The following is a 16,157-nucleotide window of genomic DNA, read 5'->3' as shown; positions in this document are numbered from 1 at the left end:
CATAGAGGAGTGGCTTTTCTTCACTTGTAACCTAAAAATGTTTCTGTTGCTTCCCCTCCCATGAAAAGCGTGAACTAAATTTAGCATTTGAGTGTCTGTTTGTATTTAGTAGGGAAATCCTGTCCTGTTACTGGCATTTCAGGATGGGGTATGAAAGCGTTTGAGGTGTCTGCTTCATTCCTTCCCTTTGTCAGTTTGCATTGCCAATTCAGGGAGTCTTTTTAGCTCAGCTTATGTGTGAAGTAGAGGTGGCCTTCTGTGGTGTCTTTAGCCAGTCTCCTTTTTTAGCTTCTGTGCACTGTGCCAGTATTGTTCTCCTCACACAGGAAGTAATTATGTGCTCTCACTCATACTTATGGAGAGACCAGATTCTGGGTATCTCCTGTGGGGATTAGGTAGGATCCATCTTCAAGACTTCTAAGTATTGTTGCTTGGAAAGAGGAGACAGCAAAACACAGCCACGTGGCCTTTTTAGCAGAAGGGCTCTCAAAACCAGCAAGCTTTCCCACATCACTAATGAGCATTTACTTCCCTCTAGATACAGTGTGGTTTTTCCTGGTCCCCACCAGCTGTGTGAGAACTGAGTTGAATTCCTTCCCTAAATAACAGTTCTGTCCCTGCCCTCTCAGCAAGGCTGCCCTGTGTCCATTGTATCTGCTCTGAATTGCTCCTTTTCCCTTTCTGCCTGTTATGAAGTCAAGACTCGCTTGTCATCAGCCATGACATGTGGTCAAAGAGCACTTGGTGCCCTTGGCTCATGTCGCCCTGCCTGGACTTTTGCATCCCAGGTGCAGGAGTGCCCTGGGTGGTTGCACTCACTGTGAGCAGGGTGCTGTCCACCAGAGGCACAAATGCCACGCTCTGTCTGGAGCAAAGCTCTGTGCTGGACATGGCTGCAGCACAGCTTCCTCCTCTGCCCCTTCACACAAGTGTCACCCCTTTCCCCTTGCCCGTGTGGCTGTGCTTCTGCAGCCCCTTCCTGAGTGTTTGCTGTGCACTGGAGGAGCACTCCACGAATTTTGGTCTTAACATGCCAGTCTAGTTTAGTGTGTGGATGTTTTTTAATTAACTCAATCTTACCTGCAGTCTCAAAAAACCTTGCCTTTTTTCCTAAGCTGCTCTGTGTGAGCCAAAAGCTATACCCTGAGCTGACAGGGCAAGTCGACAGAGTCCTGCAGATCTGATGCCTCCCAGCAGCTAAGACTGTGAAAGCTGATGCTGAAAATACTCTTAATGTCTATTACTGTGTCTTACAGACTAATCTGGTGGCCTCTGGTGCTAATGAGTCTGAAATCTATATCTGGGACTTGAACAACTTTGCTACGCCAATGACACCAGGAGTGAAGACACAGGTACCAGATTTGTATTTATTAAATTCTGCAGAGCAGGCTAGTGAAAAATATGTAAATTGAGAGCTCATTGAAACTTACAGTTTTAAAGCCTGTCTCAAGTGGGGTGGGGGAAAGCCTTTTGGAGTCTAACTTGGGTAGTAGTTAACTGTGATTAGCCGTGAGCTACATTTCTGGCAAGGTTAGCTACAGTCCTTAAGGTCTCTCAGGTTATACTACTCTTCAAATATCCATAACCATTACATGTCTTAGTCTTCCTCTGCATGTTTCACTGCATGGATGAATTTGAAGATCATGAAGGTACATAGAGGAAAATAGGAGGAAGATAAAAAGCAGCTACTGAGAAGTCAGATGATGAGGCAGTAGGTTTTGCAGTTGTCTTTGTGGGTCTCAGGGTGTGGTTTAGTTGCTGTACTCAAGGCCAGGTGTTTAGCCCATGTCTCTCAAAGATGATCTGTGGGGAAAAACAAGAGTCTTCTGTGCTATGGGCCTTGTGAAGGAAATAGAAGAATGGGAGGAAGTTGTTTCAATGCGTGTACGTTTCTGTAGCTGTTACAAAATTGCACAAGAAGTTTGTGGTTACTGGAAAATGGATTTCTTACTGTATGATAATTTGGAGACAACGAAGCGAGCAAACGGGATGAGAAGTAATCTTCAGTTTAAAGATTTTTAATTTAAACTCTATGGGTTTGGCTACTTTGTTTAGTTCAAATCATTTATTAACATGTAGGCATTTGGGAGGATGCTCACCTTAAAGATCCGTGTAAGAGATTTTTTTTTTTTATATGTCTAATAGTAATTTTTTAGGCTGGGACATCTTTTAGTCCATATGCTTAATGATAGCTGGAAATAGTAGGGCAAAAAGGACTGGGTTAACACTGCATTTAATTCTTGGTCTGAAAAGTAAGCAATGGGGGGGGGAATAAAAAACCTCCACAGAATTCCTCCAAGCAAACTTTTTTTTTTTTTTGCTAAGTCAAAAGCTAATAAACAAGACAAAAGGGCAGTTCATATACTTCCATGGAGTAATTTCTGTTCTTGAAGACAGCTGTGCTTAGTCTTGTTTCAGTAACTAATGTATAGTGTAAAGCAGAAAATAACTTTGCAGAGAACTGCCAGCAGGTTATAAACCAGGCTTTTCCGGAGTTGTACCCTACAGCTTGTGTACAAAGGAAACCAGAACACGCAGCATGTGGGACGAGTCTCTGAGCAGATTTCTCATTTATCAAGTCCTGAAACTAGCAGGGTTTGAGTCTTCAGTTTGGAAAGGTTGTGACAGGCTGTTGTTCTGTGCAACAGCCTCTTGAGGACATCAGCTGCATTGCATGGAACAGGCAAGTCCAGCACATCCTGGCATCCGCCAGCCCCAGCGGCCGCGCCACCGTGTGGGATCTCAGGAAGAACGAGCCCATCATCAAAGTCAGTGACCACAATAACCGGGTGAGTTTTCTCTCGTGCAGCTGCAGAGGTGCTGGCAGAGATGTGGGGGTTGCTTCTTGACATGTGGGAACAGGTCACAGCACCCTTTGTTACATGACCAAATACTGGTGCCTGGCCCAGTTTTCTGTTATAAGGCCGTGTTTATAGGGAGGAATTGTCAGCATTACAAATAAAAATGGACAGATGCAGATTAAAGTGAGACGAGGCGCTCAGATGTCGTATCAGAGTGGTGAGTTAGTTTTGAAAAAGCCTTTACTGATCTGTTTGGGGCTACCACAAAGATTTTTATTCACTTGGTCAGAAATGACGTGTTTTATGTGCTGAAGAGATGAGGCTACAGCTGATGTGCTCTGGGTGAGCCCATCTTTGTTTCACAGAGCAGGGGACCTCATGGCTTGATGCTCAGACAGAGAGAGCATCCTCCCTTGGCATCACATGTGGGATGAGCCCTGGCAGGACACTGAGTGATGGAGCTGGGGTCTGTGCTTCTGCTGGTCTGGGTGTGAACATGGGAGCAGGCTGCAGCTGAGCTGAGAGAGGGCAGGGTCTGTGGTGGACAGCACCACAGAGGAGTGTAGCACTGAGCAGGCCACAGGAACACTGCCCTCTGTAGCTGTAACCACCATGCCTGCTCCTTAGGCAGTGTAAATGTGAAAAAAGAGCCTGTTGAACTTCTGGAGAGATCGCATAATTTTTATAATTCTGTATTATTTTAAATGGAATGTTGCTTTAGCAAACTCTGAAAATATAGCAAGAGTTTAAAATGAAAGTGAGAAAAGGGTGCTTGTGAAGTAGTTGTTTGGTCACTGCACTCTTATTTTGATAAACTTTGTAACTTGATGTTTTATGTATTTGTTGCCTAACATAACAGCAGCACAGTAGGCTGTCTTCTTCATGTGGTTGTAGTCCTCTGATATAATGTTCACATGACAATAACCTCTGCCTAATGATAGCTTTTATTAAAAATATCAATAAAACAGGTAGAGAAAAAGGTTTGTACAGTGGGCTTTACAGTTTTCTCACATTAAAACGTAGAGCTGTGGAAAAAAATCAGCACAACATCATCTCTTTGAGAGGACCTCGGGAAACTAACTGCAAGTCTCCTCACTCAGAGAAATGAGGAGAATATCCCAATCTGAATGCAGTCAGAAATAATGCCCAGAAACATGGCTGCACATCCCCTCACAACAGTGTTTTACCATCCACATGGATGAATTTGGTCTAGTTTTCTTTTTTCCTGTAGCACTGCTTAGTTACTTGATGCTTTGGCACAATGTTGTCCTGCAGATGCACTGCTCGGGCTTGGCGTGGCACCCTGATGTTGCTACCCAGATGGTTTTGGCCTCGGAGGATGACAGGCTGCCTGTTATTCAGATGTGGGACCTGAGATTTGCCTCCTCACCGCTTCGTGTTCTAGAAAGTCATACAAGGTATGAGTCTTGTGTAACCTGCTGCTCCGTGGCGTTAGCGCTGTTAGTGACTGTGTACCATGTCCTCATGTGTGGACTTGCACCGTTTCTCTGCCTCTCAGTCCCCTAAATGCCCTAAATTTGGGTAGATTTTGGAAGATTTTGTTAAATTCTTGTCCCTCCTCAATTGTGAGTGAAACTTTCTGTATTGCTCCAAACCACTGCTTGATTTAAGGAGCTAGAACAGCAGTAAGAAAGCAGTGTTTCTGCTGACCTGAATCTCCTGCTAATAAAAAGAAGCTGACAAACTTGATAGTCACTGACCTTACCTACAGGTTTGCACACTCTGTGTTAATGATACAGGCAAACAAACCATTTTGTTAGACTGGTGTCCAGGTTCTCCCGTAGGACTGTTGCATTTAATTTTCAGATACAATGGCTGCATCTTTATAACTTTTCATGCACAAACTATAGAAAGCATGTATTTCAACAAATAAAGTGCTGATAGCATTGGAAAGTTTCTCCTCCAGGAAGAAGTGGGCCAGTCAGGTGCTGAGCTAATGTAGAAACTCAACTCACAAATATGCTTTATTTATCACTGTTTTTCATTTATATGAAACTTCTTTTGGTTGTGACTTTTCGTGCAGGGGTATATTGGCCATTGCTTGGAGTATGGCGGATCCAGAGCTGCTGCTTAGCTGTGGGAAGGATGCTAAAATCCTCTGCTCCAACCCTAACACAGGAGAGGTATTGTATGCTCAACACTTAAAAAAAAATAAAAATTAAAAATCTCTGTTCAGAGGAGGCACATGCAAAGCACCTGTTGCTGTGCTTCCATTCCTAGAAATGATGCTTCTGTGACATGTTTCTCCCTATCCTGGGTACTTGTGTTGCTATGTGTCTTCTGAGCTTGTTCTGGTGGTGCAGGATTCCTTCCTAGTATTGTCAATATTAATGTTTGTCCTTGCTACTTCTCTCCTCTTGAGTAGTAATGTCCCTGTTCACTATAAGAGATGGAAATGGCTCCTCTTAGACTTCTAAATATGCTTCCTACTCTTTTGTTTTGGGCCTTTTGTGGCTGGATCTTTGTTGCAATTGCCTTTTTCCTTCTGTAAGAACTTTTATCCAGACAGGAGGCATTTTGTAGCTTACTACAGTAATGGCAGATCAGTAAGAGCCACCCTACTGCATTGCCACACACCTTTCTGGGCCTGGGGATACCTTTCAAAGGGGATGCAAATCTGGTTTTCAGCCAAGTAGAGTGTTTGTCCCTAGACTATGACAAGTGCTTCAGGCATGCTGGAGGGCTCCTTGCCTGCAGTGGACAGTAATCCTGGAGTAGAAGTGAGAAGTGTTTCTAGAATTCAAACACTGGCCCAAAAGTACAAAAGTTCTAGGGTGGTAAATGAGTTATCTGAGCTAGATCTTGTGTTGTTATGAAGGTTTTACGTGTAGAGGAATCATACTATGTGTTTTTATTAAAAATAAAAAACATTTTCCTGGGAGAAAACTTTGCTGTCGGCATTTAGCATTTTGTTCTTTGAGTTTCTCCTAGTTTATGGTTAAATGTCTGCTGTAAGGAAGGGGCTTGTCTGTTCCAAGGCACAAGCTCTCTGTCCAGAATGCAAGTGTTACCTTTTCCAATTTTCCTGTGAAAACATTTACTTTAGAGCCTGAACATCTCTCTGTGTAGTGTGTGGGGATACCTAAATTAGCTCTGAATAACCCAGAATGGATGTCGGCAGCTCACAGCTTATGGTGGGGGACAGCACAAACATACCCCACCTGCATAATTTGTCCTGTGTGGATTAAACAGAAGATTTAATGGGAGAAGGGAATGAAGCAGTGGTATGTGATAATCAGCTGTTTGGGGGCTGTCAGGGTTTGCCCACTGTTAGTGTGAGTGGTGATGTGGAGGAGCAAGAAGAGCAGACAAGTCTCAGGGCAGGCAGGGGAATTGTTGCTATTGGACATGGTGCTCCATAAAAGCTCTGATTTGTTGGACTTGGTTTTGCTGCCTAGGTGCTGTATGAGCTGCCCACGAACACACAGTGGTGCTTTGATATCCAGTGGTGTCCCAGGAACCCTGCTGTCCTGTCTGCGGCCTCCTTCGACGGGCGGATCAGCGTTTACTCCATCATGGGAGGCAGCACGGATGGCTTGAGGCAGAAGCAAGTTGACCAGGTGTTAAAAAATGTTTGGCTAAGAATAGGGACAGAGAGGGAGGGGGAACAAAACATGGGCTCGTGGGAAGTCTGCAGTGGCTGTCTGCAGCCCTGATTGCAGGAGCACCAATTCGGTGCAAATAGACACTTATGTTTATTTTAATGGAGAAATGTCTCATCTGTTTTTCCCCTTTTTGTGCTATCAAAGCTTTCATCGTCCTTTGGGAACCTTGATCCCTTTGGTACAGGACAGCCCCTCCCACCCCTGCAGCTGCCCCAGCAGGCTGCCCCACAGAGTGTTGTTCTGCCTCTGAAGAAACCACCCAAATGGATCCGGCGGCCCATGGGAGCATCGTTCTCGGTAAGGATGAGACAAGGCTGGGTGTGGTTGGCCAGGCAGGGAGGGAGACAGAGGTGGCACCTGCTAAACACTGTGGGAAGAGGGAAGTTCAGTGTTATGCTCCACCTTGGGAGAGCTTCCCCTGTTTGTCACTGTGGTCGGAGATGCTCGGGGCAGCTTCCAGATGGGGCACTTGGGACAGCAAGCCAGCCTGACAAAAATGCTTGGGAAAAAGAAACTTTGCCAACAGACATTTGTTTGTTTCTGTTTTTGCATTAGTGCTTCGCTTTTATTTATGTGCAGTGCTTGCTTTGGAGTAAACAAATATACATTGGGAGGGGGAATGAGACCAAACTGGGCAAGTATCTGAGATTTGAGTGCAGTTCGAAGGTACTATGTGAGTCAATATGCTGGGGAATACTTGGGTCAGCTTTGATCAAAGTAGCAGGAGTTGCTGTAGCAGCACATGGCTTGGTTCCTCCATGGCTGGTTGATTTGCGGAGGAGCCAGGTGAGGGGATGGGAAGGCCCTGATTTTTTGTGAGAGCAGAATCATCTGCTTATTGGTTCCACCTTTGGCTTATTTTCTAAACTCACAGGTAATTTCTTCTGGAGATTTTAACCTATTCACTTGAAATGGATTTCTTTGATGAAATACTTCTGAATTTTCAGCATCATATGTCTGCTTATTCACGATCTGGTGCACAAATCAAATGCAATTTTCTCCTGTCAAAGAGAAGCGATGTTGCCTAGTCACTGTCTGATGTGTCATTTTGTAATGGTGTTTATTCCCTTATTCATCCTGGTTTTCCAGAAGCCAATTGTCAGTCTTTTTCCTGGCTAGGCTTTTGTTTTTTGTAATGTGTATTTTGTCCATTATTGGACTGGCCTGTGTAAATTCACTTTGAGCTATAGAATGAAACAATATTATAAGCCCCTCCTAGTTTTTTTCCTATGTTGATTTTACCTCTCTAAATTGTCTCACAACTTACTGCCCATGTCTCAGTAGGCTTTTAACTGGTAAACAGCCTGGCAAGAGCAGGGCAGACATCATGCTTGAGCGTTTATTTAATGATACGTGGGTTTCTTTGGTGTCATGGGATACTCCATTTGTGCTGGGCACTGTATAGACCCACAGCTCTAGTTCTCTGTTGCTGGTCAGTCTTTTGCCTGAAAGAAAATTGGCACAGGAATAGCTGTGCTCATAAATCCTAAATCTCATAAATGTTCACCTACTTATCCAGCAAGCTCCTTACGTGCATAGAAATATGGGGTGATGGGGGGAAAAAAAATCAGTGAGTCAATGTCAGGAGTGTTCAGTTGTTGGATGATAAGCATATATGTGTTATATAAAATCACGTGCATACATTTGTGTATGCTCATACTTTTTCATGTGTGTTCCCCTGTATACTTGTATTTTTCACATACTGCGCTGTGTGCTTCAATTCCAGTTTGGAGGCAAGCTGGTTACATTTGAGAATGCCAAGTCTCAGCAGCAGCCAGGCATGGAGCAGCAGCAGCAGCAGCACCATGTCTACGTGAGCCAGGTTGTCACAGAGAAGGAGTTCCTGGCCCGCTCCAAACAGCTGCAGGAGGCTGTGCAGTCCGAGGGCTTTGTCAGCTACTGCCAGAAGAAGATCGATATGGCCCTGGCTGACTTTGAGAAGAACGTGTGGGCCTTCCTAAAGGTAATGGGATAACAGCTGTTCAGGAATTCCCTAGTGACTTGGAAACTGGTGTGGAGGTGGTTCCTTCTGCACATCGTGGTGTTTTAGCAGAAGAGATTCTGGGAATGAAAAGGTGTAGGCTGTGGGAATAGCACCCATAAGCCATGTCACTGGAGCTGGCCCACCAGGAGAGGGAGGGTCCCCAGGGCCAGGGGGTTTGTGAGGAATCATGGCAGAAGCAAAGGCATGAGTAAAGGTATCCTGTGGTTTTTGGCATCCCCCATCAGTACATATCTGTACAGGGAGCTAGTGAGAAGGAATAAAGCTTTGGCATAGCTATAGATGGGCTTTTCACTGCTCACTATGAGCATTTAGAGGTTTCCAAGTGAACCAGATAAGCATCAACCAGATTGAAGCCTTGCCCACCTGCCCAGGTGCCCAAGTCACTGAAGACTTTTGCAGTTCTCTTTATTACATTCAGTCTACTCAGCCACTAGCTCTGACTGGGCATTTTGTACCAGTCAAGTAAAAAGCCCTTGAGGGAGAAAATGAAGAATTGTGAATCGCAATATATTCTTTAACTTTTTTTAAAGGTGAACTTTGAAGAAGATTCACGTGCTAAATACCTTGAGCTCTTGGGATACAGGAAGGATGATCTAAGGAAGAAGGTAAATAGGCCTGGAAGTTGTGCTTGTGTTAAAAGCTTTACTTATGAATGTATCTGCAGAACACAGCCTAAAATGTTGACAATGCCACATATGGTTAAGTATTCATGGAAATGTCAAAGCAGGCAATAGACTTCAGAGGTATGTTTGCATCTGACTGTCCAATGCTGATCTGAAATTCTCACCCATCAAGAAGCTTTGATATTTATTTGTTCAATCTATTCATGTAACTGTGGTACTTGACATCCTTCTACTGTAACATCATGGAATATGATCTGGTTTTAAGCTTTCTGGTTGAAGAACATGGAAGCAATTTTCAGGGTATCATTAACTACCTTGGAAAACCTGGGATAGTCCTTCTTTTTTTACAAAAATTTGGATTACCAGGAAGCAACTTGCACATCTTTAAAGATGTTTCTTCCCAGTTGTAGGGAGATACAGTGTTACAGGGAGATACCTGCTGTGCCTTTTGGCTTCTGTTGCTTTCAGTGCTCTGTCTAGTATTTCTTCAGTTCTGTTTCAGTGGATTTGAATGTTTGATTCATTTTCATTGTATCAATCTAATGTTTTACTTTCAAGGATTGGTCCCATTGAAGTGTCATTATGCTTATACAAATTAAATGTCCTTTAGGGCAAACTTAATATGATTACAGGGGGAAAAAAAGTCATGTTTTTGCTGACAATCTGTCCCCAGCTTCAAAAGTTTTGTGCATGACTCCAAGGCAAGCACATCAAGGGAAATCCTGCTTTTGAAAAGCAGATCTCAATTGGAAAATCTAGTTGAAATTTAGTAATGGTCTTGCAGATTGGCCTCATGAGACTAGAGCCTACTGCTGCTGTTGCTCTGGGCTTGATATGCCCTGTGCAAGCTGAGAAAATGGGCTTAGCTGAACTGAGTGGCCTGAAATGCTGGGCCTACCCCATGATTTCAGTATTTGAGAAACAGATGACAGGAGCTCAAAGGCCACGTTTTTATGTAGCTGTTTCTCAACAGAACATTCCACATTGAAGTTGAATCCATGTTTTTTAGTGTCAAGAAACAACACAGGACAGCTCATCTGTAAATTTGTGATAGCCAGATGATAATACACTCAGTAACACAACTGGTTTTTCATATTATTGGTAGCATAAGGAAAGTAAAAGGGAGTCACAATTTCAGCTTCTTGTAATAAGCTGTTAAGAGTATGGGGGGGTTTGTCTTCTTTAAACCTCTGATTCTCATGCAAACCAAGTACTGGATTTCTCATTTTTTATTGTAATCCAGTGATTAAAAAAGAAAAAGAAAACTGTCTCCAGCAATTTGAGCTCAGCTTTTTGCACAAACCAGCATCCAAGGGTAAAATAAAGCCTACAGTACCAAAAGCAGTAGATAACATTAGCGGCAATAGGAAAACAAGGCTCCCTGAAGCTGAACTAATACATAAACTCAATACATTATAAATTGGTGGTTTTGAGGGCCCTAGTTGAATCTAGAGTCATGGTTTGCTCTGCAAAGCAGTAAAAGCTTTTTTTTCCAAGGTATAAAAACTCTTTTATACCGTGGAAAATTCTAGCCCTCAGCCATGTGCTTGAAACCACAGTTTCCTGATAGGGTCCCTGCTCCACAAGGATTGTCACTGCTTCGTTTTTCCCTGACCAGAACAGACTGAAGCTTTTGTCCTTCATGTTCTGATACTCCTTTTATTACTGTGGTTTCCAGCAGCTCTAGTGAGGTTTGAGGCCCTTGAGTTAACAGTTAAAAGTTTAAAAGCATAGAGCAGCTATTGTTTCCATCAGAGCTTGGGGTCCTGGGGTATTAGCAGTAAATCCATCACCTGGAAAAGGAAATGGCTTTAGTTTCATGTTAACTGTTCTGCAGGAAGCATAGTAGCTACATGTTCCACTTTTGCAATCTGAGAAATCAGTGAGAGGTCTGCCTCTCTAAAATAAAAGGGTACTCACTTAAATCTTCGTTCTTTTCTAGATTACATCTGCTCTGAATAAAGAAGGTCTTGTAGATAGTGTTTTGGGAGAGGTAAGCAAACACGTGTATAACTCTGTGATTAGTTTTACAATGCTGTGGTAATGTGCAAAGTCAGAATAATTTTTCTTTTGGCCTGATAGCTGTCCCAGAGTAAGTCACAAATAATCCAGCATGTGGCAAGTTCCTACATTCAGTAGGATGAAGGTACTTATTTAAAAAAACAACTACTTTTTTCTTCTCGAGTGTTCCCCCTTTCTCCAGTGAAGGGCTCTCAGTCACAGAGTTTAATTCAGGGTCTCATTGGTGTCCCTCCACCTTTCCTTTTTCCTGCCTGTGTCTTACCCACTGTGACACTTCGTGCTGCCTGTGAGGTAGGGCAGAGTCTTGCTGCCTGACAGCTGATTTCAAGAGCACCTTCACCAGGCTTTTAAAAAAGCAAGACTGGGAGTGTGGTCCCATAACACTTCCTACAAGAATAACTACAGTTCAGGCATTGCCTCTTGCAATTGCAGTGGCCTGAGTCTGCAAGAGGAGTGCATTGCTTTTGTGCAGTAGACAGTTCAGATATCTGTAGTTGCCTAATGGGGAAGAAAGATTTTGTTGCATGTTTTCAGGCATCGAAGATGAAACCAGCACAAGGTGCTGTGTAATGACAAAGGAAACAGGGCCTCTGCTATGTTTATGATAGCCAAGCATATATGGCCACTGCATTTCTGTGATCTGCAGTCTGGTTCTAACTGTTATTGCTGGGAAGGTGGCTATACTCTGCAGTGCAAAATATTTCTTCCTCTTTTGCTGGCTTTTTTTTCATGGCATCTTCTCTCTGCTGAAGACTCCTGCAGAATCTGAAGAATCTGTGCCAAATGAGGGGGATGAAGGCCGAGCTACAGAGGAGCAGTTCTTGGGAGAGGTATCTGTTGCCTTCTAGACTAACCCTGCTGACCTCCCTATATTTACTTTGTTACCATTAAGAGCATTTTATTTTGTTGGCTTTTCCTAGTGCCGAGGATATACAGAAATACAAAAAGTTACTTAAAACGATAATAGCAGTCTCTTGTTAAGTTGCTCAAGATTTTTCTCATCAGCTTCAGACATCATGTGAATAGATTTTGGTGGCACTGAAGTACAAGCTTGTTTTATAAGAATCCAATTTGCACCACACTCGAGGACTTTATTCTGCCATCGTTTTTGCTCTGACATTTCCCTAACACGAATTATCTGCCACCAGAACCCTAATGCTTTTTTTTTTTTCCCCTTTGCTTTCCGCATTGCCTTCTTTCCTCCCTCTGGTTGATTATTACCAAGCAGTCAGCTTATTACTGCCCTGTTTCAGGGCATAACTCTTTGCAGAGATGAAGCTGTGCTACTGGAGGAGAGACAGAACGTTCATTCTCTTGCATTGCTCCCACCAAAGTCACAGTGCCATCCATCCCCTGGCACCTGAGCAGCGAGTGTCAGGGCTCTGGCAGCCAGCTGCCTTAGGAGTGTCTGTTGCAGCACTTCAGACGGATTTATCACAGGCAGGTTGGGATCAACCATGCCTGCTCTTGGGATCCTACAGCTACTGTTCATTTTTGTGCATTTGAACAGCATTGTTTTCAGCCCTATGTTTTAAATGTGGGGACGGGTGTATAATTAGCACTGAGGACCAGCCTCTGCCTTGTGAAGTCAGTAGTACTGAAAATACTGTATTGCTGTGTGAACAGGCCAGCTTCATTGGCCCCCATTCCCTCAGTCTCCCTTTTGGGTTAGAATTAGAGCTGTTAGCCCAAAACTAGCTGTGTTCCCTGTGCTTGTCTGCAGTGAAGATGAGGACAGTAGTTTAAGGCTCATGCAGGCTGCAATGGTGCACTTGACTCCATTTAACAGCCTCTTAAGGACACTATAAAACCAGAGTGCTCTCCTTAGGTTAGGTGCTGGATTGCTTGTTAATTCTTTAGGCACTGCAGTGGCAGGCATGTATCTGACTGTATAAGGATTTTGCTGTATGCAGTCCTGAAGATATTAGATGTCTCATTACAAATGTTTGCTCTAAGAGAGAATTCACAGCCAAACATGACCCCAGCCTTCCAGCATGGATGGTAAATATTTGTGAGACTGGCCTGGAACCACTGATGATGCATCAAGGTGGGCTGTCACATCCATAAAGTAACTGGAAGGGCACATTATTCCTGTGATAGTCAGAACATGCTCTCAGCTGATACCAAACACTTATCATGTGTTATCTGACAGCAAAATAGTTTTCCAGATGCTGCCTCCTTTCATGAGTCAAACATGAAGGTTGCTTCTGACTTTCCATCCCCATCCAAGCCAGCCTGGTTTTGGTTGGCTGTGTGCTTCCTCCTCTGAAGTGCAATTTAACTGATCAGCTCACAAGCAGGGTGTTCTCAGCAGACTCGTGAACTCCCCCTGCATGTACTAAAGCAAATTCTGCACTCTTCTTAAGCTGTGCTGTGAAAACGGGTAATGGAGAGAGAATTCCCTCTTGGTGTTATTTTTTTTATTATTGAAAGGTTTTGTTTGAAATCCCAAATGCACAAAATGGTCTCTATCTTAAATCCTGGGGAAGTTTTGTAGAAAAAAAAAAAGGCAGCTTCTGTCCACTGAACCACTCCTGTACTGAGTGCAAAGTGCTTAGGTCTGGTCTATGTTGTACTTCCATGTTGAAAATTAAGCATGTGTTCACATCTAATTTGCTTAATTAGACTAGGATGCATGCCTAGTGCAGAGTATTTCAAGGACAAGCTGAAAGTCTAAGTGGAGCAATGTGGAACCTAGGTAGTGTTATGGTAGACTGTTCTTGGTAGGGGTTGAAGTTGAAAGAAGAGGGAAGGGAGAGGTTTCTGAGTTTGTGGTAGTGGCTGTTGTTTTGCTTGGAGGGGATTGTGTGTATATGGGCATGGATGTGTGTGTGCAAGTTAATGTTCTGTGAGGCAACTGCTAGTCTGAAGGTCTAACTTGTAATGCAAGAACCATATTTTTTTAAATGTGTGTATATTCCAAGTGTTTATATAATGTCACAAATTCTGCTTTTCCTTTCTCTTAGACACCAAAGGACCATAAACAAGAAACTGAGGGTTTGGGATCTGCAAAGACGACATTTAACATTTCTGTTAGTGGAGGTAAAAAAAAAACCACCTTGATATTGATTTCATTTTGTGTGCTGATATTTATAAGTGCTGATGTTAATACTGGTGTTCCAGTGAGAAGGCCATTTCTGCACAGAAATTGTGAAGGATCGTAATGACTTGCCTCTAACCGCACTTGTTTCGCAGCAATCTCAAGGCACTTGAAAATGCAACTTCTTTAAGGAAGGAAGGGAAGTGTACAGCACTTGTGTACCCCGTTGCTGAAAAGCAGCTGCTCTGGGTGATTTCTGCTATAAAGGAAGACATGCTTGATGAGGCATGAAGTGCTAGCAGAAACTCCCAGGGGATCTTGAGTGACGCAGAAGCCACTGATCCCTGTCTAGTTTGACTCTTTCTGGCACTGTATGCAGGGTTGTTGTTTCAGAGGCCATTTAGACCTCTAGCATCTTGCTCTGCCACAAGGTAAGTGATGCTTGACAGTGCCCCCCGTGACGTGGCTGTGGCCATGCGTGTTTGAGGCTGGTGATGAACCGGAGCATCCCTGTGAGTACTGCCTGGAAGCAGGCTGGTTTGCAGGCAGCCTCGTGCGGTGTTGTACAGTCGGAATCGGGGTCACTGTTGCTTCTTTAAGTGACTTCTGTGCCACCATTTGAATGTGCACCCCCCTCTCGCTGCAGATGTGGACGGTTTGATCACGCAGGCTCTGCTGACGGGCGACTTCGGGAGCGCGGTGGATCTCTGCCTGCACGACAACCGCATGGCTGACGCCATCATCCTGGCCATCGCGGGCGGGCAAGAGCTGCTCTCCAGGACACAGGAGAAGTACTTTGCTAAGATGCAGAGCAAAATTACCAGGGTGTGTTTTTTCGCTTCAGAACTAACGTGCTTCATGTGCCTTCGGCAACTCCCCTTTTTCACCTTAAAAGTTTTCTTGCCGTTTTTTAAGGTTTATTTCTGGGAGAAGTTAATAAGTATTCAAATCAGCTCTAAGATCTTGGAGCAGAAAAGCTTCCGTTGCTCTTTTTTACTGCACTGATAAGAAGGGAAGTCTTGCACACTACCTGGATACAAGTACACAAGAGTATTCTTTATCTGCTCTCTGGTGTCTGAGTTGCATATACACTAATAGGTTCTCACCAATAGATAAGTATCTTAATCAGGGCACATTTCAGTTTGTTATTTTGTCACATTTTTTATGAGTCACACATGACCCATGCTCAGGGCCAGGCAGCATTATGTAGATTTGTGCCTGTGGTCAATCTTAACAGATTTTGCTGATGCTTCGTTTCACTGCCTGCACAGAAAAGAGCAAAGTGTGCCCCGGGTAGATCAATCACCCTTTGTCTAGGAGACAGCATGTTATGGCCAGCTGGTTATTGTTATTTTCAGCTTTTTGCACGGCTAGGGATTGCTGATGCTGCTCGTTCAAGTTTTTCTTCTTTATTACTGGCATGAGAAAGTAGCAACAGGAAGATGAAACAGGAGAAGTGGCTTTAAAAGAACACAGAAAACTGCTCTGCTAATGCTGGACAAATGAAAAGAGGAAAATCTCAAGTATTAAGACTCTGCAGGATTTCTTCCCTTACCCCCAGCTACTCCCTCTGGTCTAATCAGAGAAAGGAGAATTTGTAGTGTGTGAGAAATTTCTTCTTCACTGTAGTTAATCCTTTGGGGAAAGGATTGGAGAGCTGACCAGTTATCTGTGCCTGTGCTAACAATCAAGTGTTGACCTTGTAGTTAGGATCTTGCATTTGTTGTTTAGGTGTGGGGGTTTTTTCTGGTCCCAAACTGCACACTTATTCCTTGTTCAGAAGTTTCTGAGCTTGAAATCTTGGTATGACAAGGGCTTTGTTCACTGAAGAGCAACTCAGCTGCCAAGTCTGTCTTTTGTCCCAAGTAAAATAACTGGAGGCAGAGTTTGAGAAGAAAGAAATGGGAATTATTTTTTCTGAGGGCTTGGGGACAGACAGCCTGTGTGTGGGTGAAGGGTAGGGACACTACAGCCAGCTCAGGTTGATATTGCTGCCACTTTGCTGCTTCCTTTACACAGCCTTTTCAACTTGGCCTCAGG

The 16,157-nt window shown here is 43.7% G+C and overlaps 1 protein-coding gene across 10 annotated transcripts in view; it reads left to right on the top strand.

The window, feature by feature from the left end:
* Positions 1 to 16,157, top strand: part of SEC31A (SEC31 homolog A, COPII coat complex component) — a 41,401-nt gene that overhangs the window by 3,869 nt on the left and 21,375 nt on the right. For all 10 annotated transcript variants that reach the window (XM_064651651.1, XM_064651642.1, XM_064651641.1 and 7 more), the window contains exons 5-16: positions 1,257 to 1,352; positions 2,649 to 2,789; positions 4,077 to 4,219; positions 4,846 to 4,945; positions 6,221 to 6,382; positions 6,572 to 6,724; positions 8,154 to 8,390; positions 8,963 to 9,037; positions 10,998 to 11,048; positions 11,830 to 11,907; positions 14,044 to 14,119; positions 14,764 to 14,942. In XM_064651651.1, coding sequence (XP_064507721.1) covers positions 1,257 to 1,352; positions 2,649 to 2,789; positions 4,077 to 4,219; positions 4,846 to 4,945; positions 6,221 to 6,382; positions 6,572 to 6,724; positions 8,154 to 8,390; positions 8,963 to 9,037; positions 10,998 to 11,048; positions 11,830 to 11,907; positions 14,044 to 14,119; positions 14,764 to 14,942 — 1,491 coding nt within the window. The remainder of the gene's footprint in view (positions 1 to 1,256; positions 1,353 to 2,648; positions 2,790 to 4,076; positions 4,220 to 4,845; positions 4,946 to 6,220; positions 6,383 to 6,571; positions 6,725 to 8,153; positions 8,391 to 8,962; positions 9,038 to 10,997; positions 11,049 to 11,829; positions 11,908 to 14,043; positions 14,120 to 14,763; positions 14,943 to 16,157) is intronic.

This window comes from Pseudopipra pipra, chromosome 4 (assembly GCF_036250125.1).
Source record: "Pseudopipra pipra isolate bDixPip1 chromosome 4, bDixPip1.hap1, whole genome shotgun sequence".
Lineage (NCBI taxonomy): Eukaryota > Metazoa > Chordata > Aves > Passeriformes > Pipridae > Pseudopipra > Pseudopipra pipra.
Note: the sequence above shows the minus strand (reverse complement) of the source record. Positions and strands in the feature narration are given on the sequence as shown.